Raw genomic sequence first — 26,461 nt, 5'->3', positions numbered from 1 at the left:
TTTGAAGAGAGATACTTGGGATGAATCTTCACAATCTTGGCACTTAGCTTTGCTTTGTGCCATCCCTTGCTTGCATCCATTTTTTTGTGGCAATTTAACTGATACCTGAGAACCAGCAAGTATAAATTATTTTCATGGCTTCCTTGAGATCATCCTTAAGTATGATAAGTAGATAGGTGCCTTGCCAAGTGAAGTGTTTGCTGCCAAAAACATGGAATGGGCTCCAGTAAGTGTCTCCAGAAGCTGGGCGTCAGTTCAGCTGTCCAGTCAAAGCACATTCCTTAATTCAGGTTGGAAGCTGCAGTGTAATGAAGAGGTTGTGGCTTGACCTAGGTATATGCCAGTCCTTCACAAGCAACTAAAATTTGCATTTAAATTTGTGATTGACTACTTAAATGTCATATGTTGGGTTTAAACTGAAAGAGGGTGGGTTTAGATAAGAAATTCTTTGCTGGTGAGGGTGGGGAGGCACTGGAACAGGTTTCCCAGAGAAGCTGTGGATGCCCCATCCTTGGAAGTGTTCAGGGCTGGGTTGAATGAGGCTTTGAGCAACCTGGTCTAGTGGAGGGTGTCCCTACCTAGGGTAGGGGGTTGGAACTAGATGATATTTGAGGTCAATACAAAGCATTTTATGATTCTGTATTTTTGGTCAATTTTGTAACCTTAGATTAAAGGTCATCTTGTATTGTGCAATTTGACAATCAGAAGCTGTCAAAATAGGTACAGCAATGACATTAATTTTATGGTGGGGCATTTGGAGGATGTTAAAAGCTATGCTGTCCTCAGGTCCAGTCTCAGGGAGTACAAAGACCCTGTGTTCTTTTCAGGAAACCAAAATAATACTTTCCAACTTTAAAATATTTTTCTACTGTCATATAGATGATGAGTCAATCCTTCAAGAAAGAGAGTATTTTCTATTCTCACTAGTGCTCTGTGGTCTCAAAGCTCTAGATGAATTTCCTGCAAAAGTCAGTTTGTCAGAGATTATTTAGGATTCATTTATTGACTTGGTTTGCAGTGTGTTTTTTTAACTTAAAAAAATCCTGTGACTTTGCTTAGCAGCAGCAGCCAAGAAAATTACAGGGGAGGTGGAAGCTGGGTGAAATGGAAAGTAAATGTGGTGTTATTTGGTTGGGACATTAATCTTTCCATTACTACTTTTTCTTTAAAGGTTGAAGTTACATCTTTCTTAGTTACCTGTCTAGCCAGGTAGTTCCATTTGTGTGTTATATTTCTCTTTGCATTGCATATAATTGTCACATGTCCTCCCATGTAATTTGATTTGATAGCTGATGATATTTATAGCTTGGTGTAATTAGTGAAGAAACAGACAATTTGAAGGGGAAAGGGGCAGGTGAAGCAGAGGGAAGAGTGATCTTTCATGTGCAGTTAATATGCCCTCATAGCTGCTTAGAAATTTGCAGCAAGATAGTGAGTGGTGTAAAGGAAGCAGCAAACATACTGAAGACACCAAATTCGTGGGGGGGTTTTTTTGGTCAAACTTACTACCTTTTCATATTTCCTCTGTTAAATGTTCTAAAATTAATTTAAACTTGCTTTTTATCAAAATGCAAGGTAAGTGTTTAGCAGTTGTAGCTTTGGTACCCTTTTGTTCAGGTGCAGGTTATAGCCTGTCTGCCTTCTCACCCAGGTGTAAGCAATCCTGCTTTTCTCTGCATCTCTCACTGCCTTGACAGTGTGGTCAGCTGGGTCACACAGCCCTAGCAGAGTGGCCACAGTCCTTCTGACCACTGGTCTAATCAATCTCTTGAGAGATACCTCTGTGCCCCTGTTGTAGTGTCCAAAATACACATATTTGTATACATATGTATCTGTGTATGTACCCAAAGATACTTGTGTTCACACATTTATATGTTTATGTGCAGAATATACCTGTTACAGTCAAGGTAGTCAAAGGCTGATTGTTTCTCAGAAAAGATTTTAAAGTGTAGGAGAAAGCATAGGGATTCTTAAATGAAGTAGCAGGCATCATAAATTGCAGGTGCCTTCCATAATACCTGTTGAAAATGGCCTTCAGTTCTTTGATGTGCCACATATAAGTTCAGAAAAAGATTTAAGTAACTTAAATTCCTTTTGGCTCTTTGAAGAGGATCTGAACTTATTTTTTTGTTTCATGGTAAAGCATTGCCAGTTCTGGACTTGCAGCAGCTCTTGAGCTGCAGGGGAATTCTGAAATGAGTTCTCTAAACAGGGTTTATGAGAAGTTTTATTTATGAATGAATGGTTGTCAACATTATGTTGCAGTTTATGTTGCAGTTTGTGTCTGCTTTGCTTTTTCATTTCTTTGCAGATGTGATGAGTATTAAATTACTAAGTGGGGTTTTTTGGTTTTTTTTTTTCCTTTTGCTCTGTTCTGGCTAAGACTTTTTCTCCTTATAATCATTTTAATTATGAGAGTGTAGGCCTTTTTGCACTTTAAAATATGAAAAGAATTGTAGGCAATTTCTAAAAGAAAAGTCAAATAGGTGTTTGCCCAGACACCCCTTTTAACCATTAAGTTTATTTATAAAAGTCATGCATTTCGTATTTTTACAGCTCTTCTTACTGCCTTCTAACATAATATGGTCTGCTTAGCTTCAATTATAAATATAATTTTTTCTTGCATGTGATAGGCTCCTACCTAGTATGTTCATTTCTCAAGATGAAAATATTATAAATAATGTATTATGTTGTAAAAGATTAATGTTTAATGATAAACTATATTAAATGATAAGCTAAACACGTTATACAGACACACACATACATAAAGCATACAAATTTTGTTTGTTTTGATGCTGCATTTTTAAAACTGAATTGGAGTTTTTGTCTATAATAATTACATAGATACATTGTGCAGTTGTTGTTCCCTGAGGCAATGTTAGATGGAAGTCTCCCTTAGTGTTCAGCTGTGACATCCTAAATAGAGGGAAGAAAATGTCTGCTGGTCTGTGTGGCTGGAGTGAGAGCAAAAAGGCTGCCCAGTTAATTATACTGAGCATTTAAAGATGTCGCTTTCTTTTGCTTTGTGGACTGGAAATAAGGTTTTCTGTAATACAAGTATACATTGGAAAAGTATAAAGAAAAAAAATTAAAAATTATGTGTTTTGTTTCATTCTCCCCAAGAAAGGGAGTTCCGTGCTCCATCTTTGGGATCTTTGGAAAATTGCATGAAGCTTTCCCAGATGACAGTCCAGGGACTTCAGCAGTTCAAGTGTCCCCTGTTACAGCTGCCTCACATTGAAGAGGACAATCTTAGGAGAGTTTCCAATCATAAAAAGGTATAAAAATACAAATGATACTGGGTAACCTCTTAAAATGCTGTCTGCTACTTCTTTTACCTATCTGCGGCTAAGGAAGCAAGGTCATGAATTAACTAAGAGAATAAAAATAGATTTATTTTTCAGGAATTCAATACAATACTCCTAGGTGTTCTCTCTACTTTTGGTTTCTTTAAAGTCCATCTTAGTTAGGAGGTGGGGATTAAGATCAGAGATCTGGTAAGTGTAAATAAGTGTAAAAGATCATTCTGTGTTGACTTAACAAACAATAGGAACAGTTTCTTTCCTATTACAATGTACTATCTACTATTTAATATTCTTCCAGAATGTGTGGGGAATATCCTATTGGGACTTTCTTTTTGGGGAAGGGGGGGTGGGGGAGGGTTGTTTGGCTTTACATGGTTCTTAATCTACTTTGATAGAAAATATATTTTGGAAGCTTACACAGAGGAGTTCATAAAAGAAAAAAAATAATCAGTTACTGTGGGAAGCGTTTCAGGTTTTGTGATCCTTTGTGTGAAAGGCTGTGTCTTACAAAGCTTTTGCTACGTAACTGTAGTCGGGTAAGTGATGGTATCTGTAGACTTTAGGGACAAAAAAGAGTAGTCTTGTCTGAATACCTGCATGTGTTTCTTCATTCTGTTTCACCAGCTGTCTTTGTAAACCTGCTTGTTCGTTCAAGTCTAGTATATTTTCTGGGAGTGCCTGGTTAGAAACAGCATTTCCTTCTACTGGAAGCTGTTGACTTTTCTGCTAGTACTATTATAGTGGTTAATATGGATCAATCTTGAAAATACTATTTTTATCTGATGGCAATTTTGTTAGCTTTAACTACCGCCTTAGGGGGTGTTTAAATGCTCCTGTGTTAGTGTGAAGACTAAGAATAAACATTCTAGAAGATGCTAGTTCATGAAATATTCAAGTGGTCATATCCTTTGGATAAAGTAAAAGAGTCTCTTACAGGTATCATTAAAGACTTTTAAAATCCAGTCTTAAACTACAGGGAACATATGAGAAAATAAGGAATTTTAAATGTATTTTTTGTCATGTGCGTTGTCACTAAGTAGAAAACTGAAGAATTTGGCTATGATATAATCCCACCTCTCTTTGCTATAAAAGAGGGAAGAAACCAGTTTTTTAGGCTAATTTGTACAGGATTCACATGCATTGAATTCTTCAAAAATACAGTGCCCTGGACTGGCAGTATGATCAGTCTACGTGGATGCATGAAATTGTTTTTAATAAAGTACATGCATTTATAATGCTGAGGTAATCAAGTATTCAAATCTGTTTGTTTTATCCTTTTAGCTCTGCTCTGCAAATCTTAAAATGAGTGGATTTAGATTTGTTTGCAATTCAGTACAAAAAAAATCCCTAAACTCTTATTTGGTTGTTTCTGCTAATGGAAGTCTCAAAGCACTGAAGTACTCTATCTAAATAAAAACCCTACCAGGAAGATTTCTTGGCTCAACTTCTTGGAAAACTTGGCTGAAATAACAAATTTGTAAGAAACTATAAAGTACAATTTCTAAGGGGTGACATACTAAGGAACACACCAATGTTCAAAGCAGTGCTGTTGAGTAGGTTTGAGTGCAACCTCTTTGGTTTATTGTTTCTCAAAACATACGCTTGCTAGTTTCCCAAAGCGTGGGGTTTTTAACAGGAACAAATGTAATGGTGTGTATGTATTAGTAACATGTGGGGACACCAATGATGCATTATTAAGAGTTTATTTGTGGACTATGTTCTGTGCTACCACGTGGCTTCCTTTCTTCTTTTTTTATTTCAGTATAAAATCAAAACTATTCAGGATTTGGTGAGTTTGAAAGGCTCAGATCGTCGCAATTTATTGCACTTCCTAGAAGATAAGAAATATGAAGAAGTTATGGCTGTCCTTGGCAGCTTTCCATATGTCACTATGGATATAAAACCACAGGGTGAGTGGGAAGTCCTTTTGTTCTGTGTATGTCACTCTTCTGACATTTTAATAGTCTGCTGGCAGTAAGCTTTTGGAGGATGCTGAAACACAACTCATTGCTATTTATGTATTTATGTGGCCTGGAAATTGCATACTTCTTTGGAGTGGTGGGGTCTCGTACATGAGAGTTACAGTCTGAAGAGATAAAGTACATTGAAACATTCCATGGATTCCCAAGCCAGCAGTAGTTTCTCATACAGGAGCTTATCTGGTATTTCGTCTTTTGATTTTAATATTTCATGAGCAATGTGGAATTTTTGTTGAAATACCACTTCTATTAGCTGTCTTAAACAGTTACGCTTATTCTAGAATTTACGCTCAGCCTTCTTCAGCATGTAGAGTCCTTTGTGAGATTTTTGAGTTGGAGATCCTGATGACTAAATATTCGTGAGTTCCTTTGTGATAATTCTTGTATAGTTTTTATATCTGGCAGAATTTGTCTGAGCTATGCTTAGCTACCTTTTGTGTGCACCATTTCAATGAATGTATAATGGTCTTCGTCTCTGAAAATTAGGTATATTGTTAAGCAGTTCCTGTTAGACAGCCTTGCAGTGGGAAGTGAATTGGTTCTGTGGTCTCCTTTTGTTTGTAGAAGAACAGTGCTAGTAAATGTGTGATATTTGAAAGGTTGTTCTAATTCTTGTTTCTAGTTTATATTGTCATTGTGATAGCAATGATTGCATTCAAAATGTGATCTGCTTTGTTTCGGTAGCCTGATTGTAATTTGGCTTATGTGTAGTCCCCTGTGAGAAGCAAGTGTTAGAGGAAATATCTGTTAAGGAAGCAAATGTTTGCTAATCTTGGTGTTTCTAAATGTTATTTATGTTGGTTTTGGTGTTTGTTTTTTTTTTAACAAATAAACAGAGGACTTTGTTATTGTAGCATAGGATTGTATATAGTCTTGTTAATCTGCTTAAAATTCAGTCTTGGAGTACCTCCCCATATTTTGGCAAACAACTATTTCCAGCTTCCAGTCTTCATTTGTCACACAGCTGCACTCAAGTGTGGTGTGGAGGATTAAACCGTGCATATGCTTTTCTGTTTAGCTCAGTATTGCCATTATATAAAATATATATGTAAGACTAGCGAATAGTAAAACTGCTTCCTCAGAGAGGGACTGGAGGGGAATAAATAAAATGTCTACACTGGGACATAACTCTGTTCCTCTCCTACCTGAGACATTCTCCAGTTTATAGGTTGGAGGTATAAACTCCTCAGTGGCTCTCCTGTGGGGTTTGTTTGATGTTTTAGTTAAACTAATCATTGCTATTCTTTTATTTTTCTTTGCCTTCTCCTTAAAAAATAATTAAATGCATGATTGTTAATGTGGCATTGAAAATGAGTTGTTAATCATATGAAAGTCAGGAAAATGAAAATTATTATTCCCAAAACAAATATAACAGGGTCCCTCTGGTCATGTGTGGTATTTCATGTTTCTGAAGTTTAATACTTTAATATATAATGCATGGTATTACAGGGTTATGGTTCCCACAGCAGCTATAACTTTGAATTTTCTAACTTTCATGCAATTAAAATTTCAAACTCAATGTTGCGGTTTTATAGGTTGCTGAATTACCAGCCCTCGTTCTGATAGTATATTTGAAGTTGTAAGAGACTTATTAAATAATACTTTGAGATTATTTTTTGTTAAAAATTCTGAAATTTGAATGCTTACATTTAGAAGTAGCAGAAGCAATGTGTAATGGAGAAAAGGCTTTAAAGAAGTCTAATAGATGTGTTGCTTTTCTTTTTGCACTAGTTTTGGATGATGAAGACAGCAACAACATTACAGTAGGTTCTCTTGTCACTGTTCTGGTCACATTAACAAGACAGACCATGGCAGTAAGTATTAAGAATACTTGTTCTTTCATGGTAACTGCATGTATATAGTAGTAAACAGGCATTTCTGGTTGTTTTGTAAACGTAACTGTAAGGTTAAGATTTGACATTGAGAACTTGTGCTCTTAATCCATTCTTATGGTTTTGTTTTGGAATGAGAAGGTTTTCCTGGAATAAAACCAAAGTTCAGTCTGACCCATTGCAGTTGTCTAGGGAACAGTAACAGAATATGTCAAGTGATACTGCTCTGAGGTTTGTAAACAACAGGAAAAGAGACGTTCAGAAACTTGGTTCTTGAACTAAAATAAAATATTCACTCAAGTCCTCAGGACAGTGCTTGATTTCACTTTATGTGGGCTCATAATGTTACAAATCTCCTGGGTGTTCTAGGCACTTCTATGAAAGAAGCACAGTCCAGCAGAATGCAGAATATGTATAACTTAATATAAAGGAGGTACACCAGTGTCACATGAAGAAAGTGGACTGCTGAGTAGGAAAGCATGTGGCATAACCAAAACAATACTACACCCTAGTAGTTAAACTTCTAACTTGTGCTTATTTTCTAGCTTAAAATGCAGTAATGGCTTTCTTTGAACAAAAAACCTTAATACACAGAACCTAAACAAACTTTGATATGTCAAAGACTACAGTGTCAATTTTTGCATGTGTACTCATGACATAATTGTCTAATTAAACAGAAGGTCTGAATTACACCTCTAAGGTAAGGCACACAAGCCTAAGTATTACAGGGGAGATCAGACTATTGAAGCCAGTTGAGCAGAAAGTCATATATACAAGCTCCATGTGCTCATGCTGTGGTAGCTGAAGGTGCAGTAGGTAGAAAGTAAAAGCACTGTATCAATATGCTGGAATTGCAAAATGAAGGAAACTGAAAATTGTGAGGTTATTGAACTGTACTTAGAAACTAAAATGTCTAACAGCATATAGAAAATTCATTTAAGGTGTTTCCTGTGACCTCCACTGGGCAGTCTGGCATAGAAACACATGACTGTAAAACTAGAGCTAGCCTTTTGTATGATGCACTTTTTTTGTGGTGGTATTTCCTATTTGCCCTCTTTATGTAAGACAGCTCCTTGTGACTGTTTTGTTTGGGTGGTTTTTTTTTTAATGGCATATAGTATATTTTGAAGAAAGAAATGCATTAAAAATTCCGTTTACATAGAGATGTTCTATTTTACAGAATCCTAACATTGTGTTGTGTCCTAACGTTTCACATTTCTGGTTTGATTTGTTGTTCTGTGTCCCTGAGTAGCAGAGCAGCTGTTGAAGTTTTTAATGCTCTGACAACTGGAACAGAATTAGCATTTTACTACTGCTTGCTTTTGTGATACAGGATTTCTGTGCTTTATAAAACAAGTAGATTCTTAGGAACAAGATGACATGTTGCTAGTAAATTTCTTTGTAGTACTAGTGATGGAAAAATCTGAGACCAAATGTTTGAAAGTGTTTAATTTTGATCTGTTAATCCCCTGTTGTGTCTGTCACTGATAAAAGCATTTGCCATAATGAGTGAAATATTCAGACCTGATCAAGGTGATTTAGTTTAAGTTCAAATATGAAATAATAATTTGCTCTTTTGGTACAGAGATGCATTAGTAGTTTTCACATCTTTCTCTAACCAGGATGTGTTTGAAAAGGAACAGTCTATATGTGCAGCAGAAGAGCAACCAACAGAAGATGGGGTAAGTGAAGAGTGAATGTTCCTCTTGCTAATTAAAGAGACCTTTCTTTCACATCTTGAATTACTAATTGTGCACTTCTCAAGTATTTTTTTCAGAAATGCCTACTGAAGTGTCCTTTGAGCTGTGCTTTCTAATTTTGGTTCTCAGCTTAAAATGCTTAAAGTACAGTTGAATGACTGAAATTTTATGAACAGAATAAATATTTTAATACTGCTTTCCTGCAGCAAGGAGATGCCAGCAAAGTTAAGAGCAAAGGATGGCAACAAAAGAATAAAGGAACCAAGAAAGCTTCAAAATCAAAGAAGAAGAAGCCATTGAAAAAGAAACCTGTGCCACCTTCATTACAACCACCAAAACAGCAGAAGCAAAAACAAGCTAATGGGGTAGCTCATAGATTCAATGATATTTATAATTTTATTCAGTTTATCACTTGTAATCTCATGGGGGGGGGGGGTTGTATCTGTGTCTTACATTTCAGTTTATGCTTTTGTGAAGTGTGTCTTCTAAAATAGCATTTGTTTTCTTTACATTTAAAAATTTCTGGTGAAGTAATCAGGGAGTCACCATGGTAACATTTGCAGTGACCTGCTGAAAGTTGCTCAACTCTTTTAGAAATTTGGCTTTATAGTCCCTTCTTATTATTAGTTCTTGTTATGCTGCCTTCTGGGAGGTGAATTGTTCTGTAAGTTCTGCTTTTTCTTTGAAGATAAAAACCAAAATGAGACTTTCTTGTGATAAATTAAGTATCTTTAGTAACTTTATGCTCCCACTTTATGGTGTTTTCTCCACCTCATGGGCTGTGTTGTAGGTACTTTCTTAAGTTCTCTGTGATTTTCGTAAGACTTTATGAAATGCAGTTTCAGAGTCATAGAATGATTTGGGTTGAAAGATCATTCGTTAAAGATCATTTCGTTCCAGCCCCTCTGCCGTGGGCAGCGATGCCACTCACTAGATCAGTTTGCCCAGGGCGCATCCAGTCTGGCCTTGAACACTTGCAGGGATGGGGCATCCAATCTGGGAATCAAATACTGTTTTTTCCTATTCCTGTTGCAAGTGCCATATGGAGAAGGAAAGTTGCTTCCTTCCTTCTCTTAGCAAATGAGGTGAAAAGGATTAATCTTAACTGCAGACATAACTCTGTGACACAAGAAGACTGTAGATCATGCGACCTTAAGGCAGGTGCTCTGAATTCTGCGTACTACAGTAATGCAGACAAACTAAGTTAGAGGTGTTGGGTTTTTTTTTTCTTTCCCATTAGGAAGTTGTTGTGAAGGAAGAGGAGGAGGAGGTCTCGGATAAAGGAAGTGAATCCGAAGAAGAAGAAACAAACAGGGACTCTCAAAGTGAAAAAGATGATGGAAGCGACAGAGACTCTGACCGAGAGCAAGATGAGAAGCAAAACAAAGATGATGAAGCTGTAAGCCTTACTTTTTCTTGAAGGGTAATGTTGCCTTTGGGGTTGAGAGAAAATGCATTTTAATCCTCTAGCATCCCCTCAGGCTAGGCAACACTAGGATGAAGTAGTAATATCAATTCTCCAGAGGTTTTCAGACCTCATTCTGGTATAAGAGCTTTGTCATTGCAAGTTTGTTTCAGAGTGAGTAGCGAAGATTTTTGCAGCATAGTCGGAAAACTTAGAAATGACATGAGAAAAATGGCTGAACTTCAGGAGAAAACTGCAATATTTCTTTCAGCTTAATTTGATTACTAGCTGCTGCAGATTTGTGACTTAAAGTCTCTCCCTTGAAATGTGTTCTTTACAGGCAGTGGCTTTTGCATGCTGCATAATGCATACTAAGCATGCAGTAGTTGAGCAAACTGTTTGCACAGGTGCTTACTGAACTCTAGTAACTGTCAAGTTAGTTGTTTGAAACCGTAATAGTAATTGAGAGCGAAACACCGTGGTGGTAGATGATTTCTGCACCACAGGTCTTTCAGTACAAGACTTGAGTGACAGCTGAATGGCCCATACAGGGTGAGATTAAGCTCCTGATGGGAAAGGAATCATCAAACTTGTAATTAGGACTCTTATGGCTGAGATAGAGAGTGTTTATAGGTAGTGCTGCAGAATTGAGTTTTGAAGAATGTGTGTGAGCCCCACGGATCTGCTTTTTCCCTTTATGATGTTTAGTATTGCACAAGAGCTTGTCACATGTTCCATTTTCATGGCCCATTTTCTGTCTTTAATGCAAAAGATGGTTAGTGCACAGTAATTCTTTAACCTTATCTTTGACAGGAGTGGCAAGAATTACAGCAAAGTATACAGAGAAAGGAACGAGCCCTTCTTGAAACGAAGTCAAAGATAACACATCCTGTTTACAGTCTTTTTTTTCCTGAGGTCAGTAATAAAAAACATTACAGTTGTGAAACATGAAAATTAATAATAATATAAATTAATTGATCTTTTTGTATTTTTACTGTAAATATTGGGCTTTTTAAAAAGCTTCATGCTTGGAAAAAAGATCTAGTATTAATTTTATAAAGTCTTAACTTACAAAATTAAACACTTTCAGATACTTTTCTAAAAGCTTTTTCTTCATTATTTTTTCTACCCAGTTCCCAGAGACTTGCAAACCTGTATAAAACGTAAGGTGAAATGTTGGGGTGTTTTTAACTCTACATCTAACTCCAAGTGCCTGTGACTGGGGGAGGTCCTGACCCCTCCTGTGTTATGAGTAACGACCGGAGAGTTTGAGACTCATTTGGATCAGCGGATAGTTTTGGCTTGCTGGCTGACTTCTGAACATAGCAGTGTGGTGGCTGCACAGTGTGCAGCTGTGGAAGATGGGGTTGGTTGGCAAAGCTGTCTCTTTACACCACAGCATAGTCTGGAAGTGGCAGAAGCCAGCTGTGGAACAGTCTTTGCTATAGAGCTCGAAAATATAAGTTCAGATGTGGATGAGTATCAGGGGAAGGGATGTATTTGAGAGTGGTGACTCAGTATGGGCTGAGGTGTCTTTACAGCAGCCTTTGGTGTTGAAAGTATGTTCTGAGATACCAGTTTTTACTTGCATTAGCAGCTAGCCACTCAGTAGTTGTCTGAGAACTCTGTAACAGCAGTGGAACTATGAAAAAGATGGGATTTGTCCAAGTGGAGGGTTTGTTCTCTGAGCAAATAAGTTAAGTCCTTGGGGGTGACCAGATTGGAACCAGGAGGAAGGAGTATTTGGCCACGTTTTCTTTCCTGGCCAATGGTTCAGAGGTTTCCTTTGCTTCCTTGCAGTCTAAGGAACTAATCTAGGATCTCTTCTCTGTTGTTGTCTATCTCCAATAAGGGGGGTGGGATGCAAGGCTTGTTCTTTCTCTTGTGGTTTAAAGAAGACAACTAAGGTGGGAAAGAAGAGTAAAGCATGACTTAAAAAGGAAGGTGCTGTGTATATTTGCTCCTTCTTCTCAATCCCCAGGGCTCTTTATGTCTATACCTTGTACAGCTTGTTGCATGTGCAAACATACTCCACTGTCCACATGCTTGTGATCACATTGTTCCTGCTTGTTTTACCTGCTAGCAGCATTAAAAAGCAAATTGTGGGAAGCAGGAGTTGTTGCTAAGGTCCCAGAGGGCAAATAAATTGTCTTCCTGAAGGCCTTAGCTGACACCTAGCTTTGTAATGGCTGCACTTAAAGCTGTATTTTCCTGGCAGTTAGGTGCGCTCCCATCTCTCAATACAGCTTCCAGCAGTACACCAGCATAACATGGAAAGGTGTACTGGCATTCTGCTCTTCTGACTGCCTTAGATCATGTCACATGTGCTGCAGAGTCTTGATACCTCCTTGCTGCGAAGGCAGCTGGCTTTGGTCATCAGTTGAAGCTCACAGACAATAAGCACCATGCCCAGTGCCTCAGGGGTGCTGACTATTTGTATTTCTCTTTTACTGAGGTGAGGGTCCCTTCAGAGACTTTGCTTATACTTACTCTGTATAAAGCTGCATAAGCTTCAGCTGTGTGTAACCAAGCTACATATGGGTTTTATGATAAAACCTAAATACAGCTTGCTGCTAAAAAGAAATCTAGGGCTGATCTGAATGCTTGAACTTGAAAGATACACACATATCCTCTCATGGTACTGCAGTTGTAAATTGTCCAGCTTTTCTTCACTGATTTCGTAAAAGTTGAATGCAGCTGTATTTAGTGCTGTAGCTGTGGTTGGAGCATGTTCAGATAGAGTTGATCTGCTACATCTGAAGAACAAAATCCATTGTACTCTGGTTTGGTTTTGTTCCATCTATTATTTAGAGTATTATTTGTACTGTGGTCATGGCCAGTTCAGAGATACAAAAATAGAGATAAAATGCTGTATTCCAGAATATACAGATGTTTGAGGGTAGCTGAGCATAATACACCTGTTCTCAGGTGGCAGCCTTAATGCTGTTTCATCCGAGTTTTGGGGCAGTTGATTGCTCTGCCAGAGATGTCTTTAATGTATGCAGGTTCCTAAATAATTATCTTCTGCTCCTGCATCCATGGATCCAGAAACCGCACAGATTGTAGTTTTGACATTTTTTAGGTAGAAACTGGCCTTGGTGTTCCAATTTCATGAACATACTGGTTCCCTGGCATGCCAAACCTTGCACCCATCTGTTAAAGGGCATTTTGCCCACTTGCCTGTTAGTTTGCCAGATTCTCACAGGCATAAACTTTAAATTCCACCCAATAAGCAAGACGAAAATGACAGTCCTGCACAATTGTCCTTTCTGTAAAAAAGTGATGGCACTTTGGGGTCAGGAGCTTTACTTCCAAAGAGTTAACTCTGTAGCATCCTTTGAGCATTAGATCAGTGATTATCATTAGCACTGATATTGCTTCCCCACTTGGCTGTTATTTTTACTAGCTTTTGTGAAAAGCCACTTGATGGTTTTGATCTTTGTCTGTTTCCATCACTCTCAAGGGCAAGGAATTTTTATTGTTTTTTAAGAACAATGTATAGTAAGTCAGCACAGTGTTTTGGTAAAATCAAAAATGACATATTGATACAACTGCAGGTCCTTTTTATTATGGTCACAGTCCTTATAGGCTTAAAATGGTGATTAGACATTTCTGTAATGGATCTTGCTTCTGTAGCTCTTGTTCATCTGTGCTATTTATACTGTTCATCTTTCTATTCCTAGAGGCCTCTTGGCTACGAAATAAACACTTTGACTGCATAAGAGTCTTCTTTGCTACTGCTGTCAAGAAGATTGACAATATATTTACTGTGGAAACTTAAAGATAAAGTAACTTATGCCTTGTAATCACATGGGATGTTTTTTCTTAAAGAAAATCACTTGGAATAGTTAAAAAGGATTTAGAATTCTACACATTCTGGTCCTAAATAGTATATGAATAGGTTTTTATCCTATTCTCTGTGCCCGTTCCAAAAACACAAGGGAATGCTGTTGCTTCACTGTGATGCTTTTGCTTTTATACACTTCAAAATGGGCATTTAACATGTTCAGATAATTTTACATTTCTCTGTCATGGGACTCAGGAGTGCTAATTGGTGTTTTTAGTTGTTGGTGTGAGTGTTTTGCTGTTGTAAATAGTTGAATATTTCAGTGAGATTGTGATAGCATAATAATTAGTCACTTCAAAAGAAAAAAGAAGTTAATTTGGCTTTTTAAATTTTTAAACATGCATGATTTAAATCTCAGATCACCAAACACTGGCTTCTGCAGTGTTAAAAAAATCTAAAACTACTGAACTTTTAACTCTTCCAGTAGAGACAAAAATTCTTCAAATTCTGTATGTTAACAGCATTTGCTTCCCAACTGTGTGTGATAGGGGACAGTTGTTGGGCATCCTTTACAAATACAAATCAATATTGACTGATACTGAGTCACTTCCTTGAAGTGAAATCTCTGTGTGTTCAAATGTCATTTTAATTTCTGGGGGATGGGGGAGCAGTGGGACAGGGCATACTTGCCTGAAAAAGACTCTTCTGTGAAGAGTTCTTTATCTGTCTTTACACTTTCCTTGCTTTATATGCTCAGCTTTTTATCCAGGTTGGATTTCTGTTGAAGGACCTAAGGTTGTTTTATCTTTAAGTTGCTCATTAATCCTTAGTGGACACAATTCTTCAGGATGGTTCCATGTCCCACAGGGTAACTTAAGTTGAATACATGGAATGAAGCCTTTGGAGACCAGAAGTCACTTGTGATAACCTGTTTGCTTTTAGTGTGCAGTATACACCATGTATTTTATTCATGCACATCCAAGAGTTTAAAAAAGCCACCAGACACAAACTTTTCCTTTCTGTCTGTATTACAAAGACCATCTTTTTCTATGACTTCAGTAATCCTGGTGGTTTTTTACTTTTGTTTTTTTTTTCCCTTTATGAAAGGAAAAGCAAGAATGGTGGTGGCTGTATATTGCAGATCGGAAGGAGCAGATGTTAATATGTATGCCATATCACGTTTGTACACTAAAAGATAAAGAAGAGGTAAAGTACTTGGAGTGTTTTCTTTTTGGGGTATTACAGAACTCCGTTGAAGTATGGTATGCAAATATGGTCTATGGTATGCAAATACATGTCGATTTTAATTTTTTTTGTACTTATCTCTTAAGATGGAAAACAAATTTTATTCTGCTGATAAAAGTAGAGAAGTTCCTTTTAACTGTGAAAATTGATAGTGGAGAAAGAAAAAGTAATTTAAGACAACTTTGAAGTTTCTTTGTGGAATATGTTGGCTTTTTTTTTTTCCCCTGATATCAAAAGATGATGAAAACCAGTATTCATACACAGTGAAATTCCTGAATTTATTCAAATCATTAGAAATATTAAGTGTTTTCTTTCTGTACAGCAGAGACTGTTACAAATTAATTAGCTTTGGCTCTTATAGACTTTACTGAACCTGTAACCTTTGGCAGTGTTCTTCTTGCTACTTTTCTGAAAAATTAGGACCTAATGTATTTGTTCTTCCAAACTAGATATTATGTTCAATTTCAAATAACAGCAGAGTTAAGATAATACTTTTAGCAGACTAAATATTTTAACTTGTTTGGGTTTTTGAGGTTTAGCATACAGCAGGGTGAAATTGTGTACTTAATGTACTTACTTGGCCTAATTCAGGAAAAAAATCAATGATTGAGTGACTCAGTGATTATTCAGCTTTTGTGGGAGGTATTGTGTCTGGGTATTGTGACTCTCTTCTGCAGGTGTTTTATTACATAGAGATCTTCAAAGAAGTGTCCCTAGTAAGAAACGAAAACTTTCTATTATTCTGTAGTAGTGTTTATTGTTCATTGGAAGACTCAGGTACTTGTTTCAATGTGTCATTTGAAAGCAGTAAGAACTTACAGTATGAAATCTCTTTTGCAGGTAGAGCTGAAGTTCCCAGCACCAGGCAAGCCTGGAAACTATCAGTACACAGTTTATTTAAGATCGGATTCATATATGGGATTGGACCAGATTAAACCATTGAAGGTGATGTTTGACTGTGTTATATATTTGTATTACATCAAAAGCTACTCCAAATGGTTATTACAAAACCAGAAGTCCTGTTTATAAGAATTAACCTGTCCTCATTTTAAAACAAGTGGGAAGGATGGACTTGCAAGTGGTTTCTGCCTAATGTCAGTAGTGGTAGTTTTATAATGGATTAAACGGGACTAAAATTTGTGATAATTCCCGTGTGTGTGTATTTTAATTCATGTTTTTCTAATGTTTATTCAGTTCCTGCAGTATGGGTTGGCTGTGGCTTTTTATACCTTGAGGTTTGCCTTGCTATTTCACTGCCTTTCCTTAGTCCTAGATTCATCCAGTTAATGGGAAAAATCTGGCATGCCTTATTTCTGGAAGCAGTTCCTGGTTTTGTTTTTGGTTTGGGAATTGGGATGGGATTTGTTTTGCTATTTGGTTGGTTTTTTTAACTGTTATTTTGTGGTTTGCTTGTTTGTTTTGGGTGTGTGGATTTGTTTGTTTTCCCAAGTTGCTGTTTATTGTCTGTAACCTGTTTTTCCCCTCTCTTCTTTTTCCTTATCCAATTACAGCTGGAAGTTCACGAAGCAAAACCAGTGCCAGAAAATCACCCACAATGGGATACAGCAATAGAAGGTGATGAGGACCAGGAAGACAGTGAGGGCTTTGAAGACAGTTTTGAGGAGGAAGAGGAAGAGGAGGAAGATGACGATTAAACATACTATTGATTGACTACAATATCTGCACACACTGCAAGCTCTCGGTCTGACTGTGGAACTTGTACAATTAACCAAGAAACACAGTACAGAAGCTTTGAGAAGGCTGAGTTTAAATTTTCTTTACCAATTAAGAGTGCATTATGTAACTTCTCAGTGGAGGTGAAACAAATCTGTTATCGTTGATACACCTTGGAATATGCTTATGGCTCATTATAGCCTTCAAAGTGCAGGATGGTGCATTTGTTTCAATTGAAAATAAAAGCTTTTTTATTATAAATGTCCAAAAGTGTGGGCTATGTATTGTCTGATCAGTTTAGGGTCCAATTTAAATAAAAGGTACTATTAGCTAGGAGCAAACTTTCAATCAATTTTTCTGCATTAGGAATTTATTTTAGAAAATGTTTTGGTATATTTAACATTACAAATCTCTGTTGATTGAAGCAACATTTGCTCAACTTTCAAACTTGATTGGTTCTGTGGTATTCATTAACTATTTTGCTGTGATACTGCTCACATCATTCATAGCTTTAAGAATCTGTTTTACTTAACTTGATCATTACAAATTGGCATCATATCCATTGCCACATTCCATATATTCTGGAGGGCTGCTTTTTTAGGACTGTTGCCTTTTTATGCCCGAGATTATAATGGAAATCATAAACTTTCTTGACTCTGCCATAAGATACTTATTAATGGCTTAAAACATTTTTAAGCCTTTATTTCATCAGATCAGCAGGAGATCTGAGTCTTTTGATAAACAGAATGTCTCTAAGTAATTTTGGGACCACATGTTATGTTAGTGGCTTTTGTGTAATACCTTTATAAAAGGTACATGCTGAAAGCCGAAGTATATTCTTAATTCTGAATCTACCTGACAGCGTCAGAAACATTTTAAGGGTAAAATACAACGTGCAGAGAGGGCATGTTTTGTATCAGTTTTGAATTCCCATCAATAAACTGGACAATTGGATGGCTGTTTGCATTTGTAATAGCGTGCATCTTTGTCTGAAGTTGTTGGTTTGGGTTTTTTTCCTACCCCAGTCTTCTGCAAGGTTGTAAACAAGACAGTGATTCTCTTCCTACTCCTGTTAAAGAAAAAATAATCAAGTCTAATTCGAGAATAAATTCAGGGAGGAGAGCATCAGGGCTTAGTGTATTCTGTGAGACTTGACAAAAGCCGTGGATGGATTCTTCCTTTTCCTCCTCTCAATAAAACAGATGAAATGTTGCATTTCTATACCTCAGAAATACTTACGAGTGTTCTGCAAGTAGGAATAGACATATTTCTGTTCCTGTGTATTGAGCTATGAAAATACAATGCTGTAAAATGTGACAAATTCTCATGCAGGAAAATTTCCATCCTATAAAAATTGCCCAAAGCCAGAATTAGGTGCACAGTAATTTGTGACCTTGTTTGTTAGAAAGGGTTGTCACTTTAAGTGCAGATTTATATTGTTATATTCTTTGTAATTACAATAGATGCAAATAAAATTTGAAGATGTTCTAATGGGGTTATGGTATCTTTCAAAGTACTTCTGAAGTGCATTGTGCAGAAGAAAACTTGTAAACCAAGTGTCAGGTGTTCAAATTCAAGAAGGAAGGCTAGGTTTAAATTAAATGGCTTGTACACTTGATGCCTTTTAACTCCAGTTTTAACTTGCAAAATACAGTAGAGAAATAACAACACAGAAGCTCTAGTTATATTCTGTAGGCTTTTGAGCCAAATACTGCACTGATCAGAGAAATTATGATAAAGAGTCTGGTGACTCTTTCTAAAGCAAGTAGGCAAATTGAATGCTAAGATGACATTGTTCTGCCAGAACAACTCATAGTGAAAGTCTGCAGTAGTTAAAAGTAGGGGAGTGGTGATAGGAGGTAAAATTGATAATTAGAGTATTCTGGATGTGTTGGGCTTGTGCTCTGACCACTGATCCCTAAATTTTGCTGTTAACAGTCAAGGTATATACTGGCAAGATGTGAATGCATTGAAATTATTTACAAAAAAAAAAAAAAATCATGTCCCTGGTCTGAATACTGAACTGGTTTCTTCTTGAAGATTGAAGGTGACAGCTGGGATAACACTTTAAGTCTGCAAACCAGGGATAATTCTGTCAAGCCAGCAAAGGCTAAATCTAATACTTCAAAGGTGTGTCCCTTGTATAGTCAAGGTAACTTTGTAGAATAATGTGAGGAGAAAAATTGGCGGTATTGGAAATCTTGATAATGTGAGAAAGACATGCTGATACTTTCTCTCATGGAAATACCAGCTATGTAGTTGTGCATGGCTTTACACCACCTCCCAAGATAGATGTAGAGTGGGGCCACGGAGAAGAGCTTCACACAATTAAAGCAACTCAACTGCAGCTTCCCAGCATTATTGAGTTGTTGGTCTTCTGTTGCACGGTGTGTCCATTAATAACTATTTTTTGTTAACAGTATGCATGGTCATTCAAACATAGATCAATTGCCTCCTGAATAACAGGTACCAGGATGGGTAAAACTACAGGAAGAAGCAGCGTTTTGCACTCACTGTTGTGTAAGCCTCACTTTTTGATAGCATTTAGGAAGCAATTTAGCCAATTTTCTACCTAAGTCTTCTGAAACTCTGGGCTAGTAACTGAAGAACAAAAAAAAAGTTCTGGAAACAAAAGCTGCTTTCCTGCTGCACTCCCTGTGCAGTAGTGACCCAAGCAAAACTGGGAAGCAGCTACTGCTCTTTCAGCCTGAACAGATTTGTTTCTGCCCTTTTGCTGTCGTGCTCCTTTTTGTAGCCCCTTGTTCTAGGCCAGAGGAGGCAACTGCAGACCCTGGTCGTCCTTCCAAACCAGAGGTGGTGCAAATACCTTCAGGGCTTGTAGCACTTCCAAGGGGTAAAAATGGGACTTGGCTGGGCAGCGAGGAGGGTGATGCAGTGCAACTGGCCCTGCTCCTCCTGGCCCAGCTCAAGGATGGGTGCAGGGTGCTGTGACTGCAGTTATAGAGGGAGGCACCATGAATTAGATTTAGGGCTGATAAATGCTGCTTGTTGAAGTAGGTAAGTGTAGCTAAAAGAAAGAAGTTACAAAAATGAGATTTTCTCATGGGTATTTTGTGTAACACGATTTAAAATTCTGCCTCCTCCTCCCACCAAACGTTGACAATGGTTGATTAGTAGTAAATTAAGTAGTTAAATAACTGGCAAGTGTGTGTGAGTGGGAAAACCCTTGAGCTGTAGTGGAAGAGAAGGGGCTTTTCTTAAGGAGCAGGCGCAGTTCCCGGCCGCGATCAGCAGGGGGAGGCAGGGGCATGGATTTCTTCAGGAAACCCACGGATTTTTCCAGGGGATACCTATCGTAATTTGAGCTGTAGGTTTAGTTTTGTGCTCCCCCTGTCTGGAGGGGAAGAAGGCTTAGATGGAAGTTTCTTTGATCTATTTTTTTTCTTTTCAATAAACTATTGTTACATAGGCACTCTCCCCCGCCCCAATTTCTGTGTTTTCTGTGATTTGTTTTCCCCCAACCCCCTTGCTGACCATTTAAAACCTGCTGAAGGTAACCCATTTTAATATTGGAATTATTATACTATTGTTATTAAATTATTTTAAAATACAAACGTGGGGAAGGCAGAGCTTCCTTTCTTAGCTGTAATTGAGGTGTGAATGAGTCCATTTTGAGCTTTAAACATTGCTTTGCAATAGTTTTTGGGAAAGTGTTTGTGTAAGATGGTCGTTGTGAAGGTACCTGCACTTCAGCTGTGTTTTAAGCTCTGCAAAGGGAGGTACATGAGGTGGTTCCACCGTGGGGATGCCCCTACCATGAAGAGGTGATTTACGGGGTAGCTGGGGAGCCTTGTGGGCACCCACAGCACGCTGTGATCACTCAGGTTTTAAATGATGTGCAGACAAACATGTAAAAATGCCCCTGGCAGCAGCATCTTTAAAATCTCTTTTCTTAGGGTTTGTTGAGGGCTTGGCAGAGCACCCAGGTGCTGGATTAAAGCAGGTGCTTGTTGAGAAGGCAGAGAAGGGGGAACTGGGTGGCTTGTGTTCAGTATTGAACTCTAGCTGAGATATCAAATTTGTTCACACTGCATCTATTGATATTCATGGTTGCACCTAGTTTCTTTCACACCATGATCTTTTGTTTTAAGATGCAGCTTGAGCCGATGCAGACACTATCGAGTTGGTAGAAAAAATTTTGTGCCAAAATTGTTTATATTTTTCATTCAGTTCAATAATAGAACTATTACTGGCAATGAAACGTATTAATAAATCTAGTTAGCACAATGGATTGTAAAGCTTATGATATTATTTTGAAGCCAAATTGCATACACTCTTACCTAGAAGTTGATTTCTAATGTGTGCTGAATCAGGAAGCACTGAATAGTTTTCAGCCTTTCACTGTGTGTAAGCCACATATATGCTCTAACCATTAAACAGGGAAGATGTTACATTTACATTGCATGTGTGGAATTTAACAGCACAAAAGAGACTGCATGGACCACCTTGAGCAACTGTTTTAAATTTATCCACCTTTACTTTAAAATCAGGTGTGAGTGTTTTCTTTTTATGCAAGCAACATAGCTAGATGCTTCATGGCATGGAGGCATTCTGGGGAGAAACCCTGGAAGAGCTGGACATCTAGTAGGTATCTCCTGCAGGATAGTCCCTGAGCTGGAAGAGCCCCAATGCCTCTGGGACGCTCCTGGTCCCACATGGGCCAGTGAGGATTACCCAGGCATTGCTTTTGGCTTTGCTGGGGTGTGGTTATTAGGTGCTCCAAAGTCCAGCCTGGTATGAGGCCGCCTTTAACTTAAGGTAGCTGAAAATGCAATGCTGCTTTTGCTGTGTGTAGTGGTTTGGTCCAAAATACTCATTACTGTTTATCTGCTGTGAGATAAGAATTAGGAGAAATACAAAGCAGGCACCAAACTTGAAAGAATATAAAGAAGTTTATTAACAGACCTAAAAGAAAGGGAAAAAAAATTATACCACACCTTCAGAACTCTTCTCCTCACCCCACCTTCCTCCCTTCTCCCACTGACAATGTAAAAAGACAACCCTTAAGATCTTCAGTCTGTTACCACTTCCATAATAACCTTGTTCAGTCCATTTAGAAAGAGAAGTCTCTTCTTGCTCATGCTATGAAAACATTATCACAACGAGACAGCCGCCCACTTCCAAATATTGTTCAGTCCATTTAGGAAGAGGAGTCTCTCTGCTCGCATGTGAGTCCTTTCCCCCAACTTGCAGCTTTTCCTACAACTGCTTTCAAGGGTCCACTCTTGAAGGTTTTTGGGGTACAATTCTAAGGCAGAGCCGTTCAGAAACAAAAACAAAGGCCCTTCTCCTTCCCTGGGAGCAAAGGGTCTTCCTCATCTTCATCGTTAGTACTATCTCTGGGAGCATCTCTAGGAACTGAGGTTCTCTCCTTTCCCATTTGGAGCAAAAGTACTCATCGCTTCCATCTCTCCCTGTTCAAACTTCTCATGAAATTACAGCTGCGTCAGCATCTGCCTATCTCAGCGCAGGTGCTTTTGCTCACAAGTTGAACTGAACACTCCACCCCCCATATCTTCATGAAGTTACAACGGGATACTCTGACATATCGTAGCTTTACAACAGAATTTCAGCTTTAAGCATCTCTTTCTCTTCCCTCATGTTTTTAGTTCTTCACAGCACTAAAAGGGTTAATCTCACCTAGGCCTTGCAGCTGGAATGTGGCTTATGGCAGTGGAGAGGGGACGGAGCCGAGCCGCTCTGGCTGCCCACAGCAGGGCAGTGGGGGGGGGTTCCATGGGTGGAACAGGTCCATCGGCTCCAGGATGGCCGTGGCCTGGCCCGACCTGGCCCAAGCAGGGCCTGGGCTGGGCCCACTGGCCCCCCCACAGGGCCCTCAACCACCTGTCCCAGCACCGGAAACGAGAGAGAGAGCTCTGGGGGGGGTTAGTCTGTTCTTAAGTGTGCATCACAGAGGCGGTCACAACTTTAAGTGGCTTAAAGAATTGTGCGTATTCAAACTGGCCAGCTGATAGGTTCTGTCAAGTCCCAGAGGAAGCTGTAAGAAGAACATTACTTCCGAGACTTAGCTTGCTAACCTATGACACTGTGAAAGGTTGTCCTGGTTTTCAGGCATGGTTTTCCTTCACTGGAATTGTTCATGTGTATGCCACAGATACAGCATCTTTTGTAGCCTTTATACCCTGTAGCATTGAATTCCATTAACCCATTCTGCCCTCTCTGATGGATACACACCCCAAATATAAGCAGGGATCAGAATGAGGCCATACTCACCAATATGCCAGGCTGATGCTTCCTGCAGCTGGGGAACAGGATAGCAGTGACAGTGAGACTTTGCCTTCCACCTCCAAGCATCCAAACTGAGATGTCCAGGTTTATTTGGGTGTCATCCTCCCATTGAGGAGACACTTGCAGAGCGGGAGATGGGAAAGGCCAGTGGTGAATTGTTTACTGGGTGTTTTGTTTTTTCCTTGCCAGCACACAACCCTTTCTCTGTGCCCAGATCACAGCGATGGAATTTGTGCTTCCTAATGCATGCATGTGCAGTAAATTAAACTCAAATTGAATGACCAATTTCCTCACCACTGAAGCTCCATTAATGACTATGTGTAAATCACACTGGCTGAGATTAGGTTATAATGGCTGTGAAATAGACACAGACCATAACAGGGTGGTGAGATTTGGAGGCCCAGGTGACAATCAGTTTGGTCCCTTGAAATAAGACAGCTCTTACTTCATTTTGCAGCCAGCTGTTGGTCCACCCATATGGCCCAGCTGTGCAGGTCCCTCTGGATCAAGTCTGATTCCAGAGAGCCTGTTGCTGTCTTGGCCTCACATACAAGGCAGTGGGTGTCAGCCTCCCAGCACAAGGCGATTTGAGCAACCTCATTTACATCATTAGCTCTCTTTAACATCCCGGGGCAGAAGGGACTGCTGCATACAGGTATTTCTTCCTGAAGTTATGAGGATTTGCTCTTCGCAGTTAACTTCCCCACATAAGGTTTTATCTTGGTTGTATCTTTTTATGGTTCCCTCCTGATGTAGATTTGTTAGGTGTATTTGATCTCTTTTTTATTTTTTTTACCTCCTTCTTTCAGTCGGGACTGAGGAGTTAATTCAGAAGATGAAAAGCTGCCCCATTATATTTTACATTTGAATTCATATTTAATCTATAGTTTGTACACTAAAAATCACTGATTATTTGAAATACGGGGATGACTATACATGGGCTCTTCATTCTTCTTCTGTCCCACCTCTCAGCAAGCTTGTAAGACTTGGAGGTGATCAGGCAGGGCAGCTGGGGCTGGACCTCGCAGTGGGGTGCAAGTGGTCTATGTCACCTGCTTGTTCCCCAGGCCATCTCCATCCTGAGAACCAGCCACAGGAGGGGTCAGGCTCTTTTAGATGAATGAAGAACCTCTTCTCCCCATTGTTGTTCTTGCCTGGTAGCCATGGAATTCAGGATAATGGCCCCCACCATGTGAAGGATTGTCTCCTGGAAAGGGAGTGTGAGATGGGGGTGGCTGGGCACTGGCACAATTATGTGTGGTGACCCTGGAGCTGGCTCTGCCAGGCACAGAGCAACAGGCAGGGTGCTGCATGGAGCACTGTGGGTGCAATGAGACAAGGAGAGAGAGGGATGGCTGGCAAGGTCAGGGGGATCATCTTTGTTATGAGCTCAGTAAAAGTAGAAGACAGAAGAGAAATAATTGGGATGAAAGCAGCTTAGTTTGTCCAGTCCATTGCTGCCTTGCAACATCAATGCTGACATTATCCCTGCATAGTGTGCCTCTAACCTCTTCTTCCAAATCTGATGCCTTGAGTGATGCCTGTGGGATGTCATTGGGGTGTCGGTGCCCAGCAGCAGCTGTGGGTCAGCTCCAGCTCCCCGCACACTCCTGGACAGCACTGCCCAGCACAGCATCTTCCATGCTCGCTGCTAAAAGCCCATTAAAACACAAAATAGAGTGATATTCTTCAAACCCCACTGTCTCTTGAAGGGGAAGCACAGACCTCTTGGTCAAATGTGAGCCTGGGAGACTTGCAGGAGTGAGCAATTAATCACCATGCTGCTTTGAGTCTTTATGTAAGTGCTCAGTGTTAAACATTACAGCAGCACTGATGTGGAAGCTGACACCAGCCTTTGTAAGCCAGGTCTCTGTAGATGCGAGGTTGCAGGCTAGGCAATAACAAAATAGTTCAGCTTGTTAGACACAGGCAAGGCTTTTTGGTATGCACATCATGCCAGCCTCAAAAATGATGTACGTGTCAAAATAGCAGAGGAGGGAAAATAGGAAGAAAACCCTAAAATTAAGCCTTTTATTTGAAAGATATCACTACTAAGATTAGTTTTATAATAACCACAATATGATTTCTGAAGGTTAGCATGTGAGCAATTAATCAGCTAGCTCAGAATACCACTGGGAAGTATGTTTTGGTTCTGGGGGGGGATTCCCCTTTTTTTTTCTGTTGGCAGCTATTCCACATCTGAAAAAAAGAAAAAGCCTTCTCTGGCATACAGCAGAGGTCACTTGAGGAGCTCAAATCTCCTTTGCTAGTTCAGCCAACTGCTCACCCATGAGAGGATCCAACAATTGTCTGCAGAGGTACATGTTGATGGAGGACAACAGAGTCTGTCCCAGGATTCTGAATTTCATGTGACTTTGGGGTGCTTTAGGGCTAAACTGTACTAAAGTACTTCCCCACCACCCAGTAAAATAAAATCCAGATACAGATTATCCTCAGAAGCTGAGTGCTGAAATTTTGGTATATTTCTGATCTCTGCCAGTACTATTTTTTTGTTAAAGAAAGTCAGTCTATGGCTAAGAGATGGTGTCAGCTTCCTTAGTGAGGCAAACGTGTAGACACCAGAGCTGCCTGGGCGGCTGCACAGCTGCATTTCAGGTGGGCTGCAGGACAGCCCTGCTGCCTGGCTCTGTTCACAGGTATCACAGCCCTTGTGCTGGGCACCCTGTGCTTCTCCCCACCACCACTGACCTCCAGCGTGTTTATGGAGAGGGATCTCTCTATTCCCTCCTGGGGCCATGCACAATGTACCCTGAGCAGAAAATGGCCTTTGCAGCCGGTGTCGGAGGCGGTGCTTTGACATACCGGCCAAGGAGGGACACCCATCCCATGTGCCCATCTGTCAGGTTTTTGGCAAGTGGAGCGCTGCGTTTCTCTTCCTAAATCCATGCTCATCGCTGATGTACGCTATTCCACCCAGGCTCCCCTTCCCTCCTTCAAGAGCCGTGAAATTTGAGCCCTTGGTTCAACAGGCTCTAAACTGCCCCGAGGTTCGGCTCCCGGGGAGGGTCTGCCCCTCCTCCGTTGTACAAGCAGATGCTGTGTGGGGAAGTTTCTCGACTGAGTTTGTATGCAAACAACATACAGATCCTGACTGCTGATGGCTATCCAACTCCCTGGCAAATTAAAATCTATAAACTATGCTGGCATATGTAATTTAAAAAATAGCTATGCTATAGTATGGCTATGCATGCGTATTGACTAAAAATAGCACTTGCCAAGAGAAAAACAGAGATAATTACAGTG

At 39.4% G+C, this 26,461-nt stretch overlaps 1 protein-coding gene across 1 annotated transcript in view; it reads left to right on the top strand.

The window, feature by feature from the left end:
- SEC63 (SEC63 homolog, protein translocation regulator) overlaps positions 1–17,881 on the top strand; it is a 58,968-nt gene extending 41,087 nt beyond the window's left edge. Inside the window, exons 12-21 of the mRNA XM_042016595.1 lie at positions 3,124–3,278; positions 5,068–5,215; positions 7,016–7,098; positions 8,739–8,798; positions 9,023–9,181; positions 10,057–10,215; positions 11,035–11,136; positions 15,116–15,214; positions 16,094–16,198; positions 16,765–17,881. Of these exons, the coding sequence (XP_041872529.1) occupies positions 3,124–3,278; positions 5,068–5,215; positions 7,016–7,098; positions 8,739–8,798; positions 9,023–9,181; positions 10,057–10,215; positions 11,035–11,136; positions 15,116–15,214; positions 16,094–16,198; positions 16,765–16,908 (1,214 nt within the window). The 3' untranslated portion in view covers positions 16,909–17,881. The remainder of the gene's footprint in view (positions 1–3,123; positions 3,279–5,067; positions 5,216–7,015; positions 7,099–8,738; positions 8,799–9,022; positions 9,182–10,056; positions 10,216–11,034; positions 11,137–15,115; positions 15,215–16,093; positions 16,199–16,764) is intronic.
- Positions 17,882–26,461: the final 8,580 nt, after the last annotated feature.

This window comes from Corvus kubaryi, unplaced genomic scaffold (genome assembly GCF_017639235.1).
Source record: "Corvus kubaryi isolate FWS band 111438036 unplaced genomic scaffold, C.kubaryi_AGA036_p1.0 split3-73, whole genome shotgun sequence".
NCBI classification, from domain to species: domain Eukaryota; kingdom Metazoa; phylum Chordata; class Aves; order Passeriformes; family Corvidae; genus Corvus; species Corvus kubaryi.
This window is presented reverse-complemented; position numbering and strand designations above follow the sequence as displayed.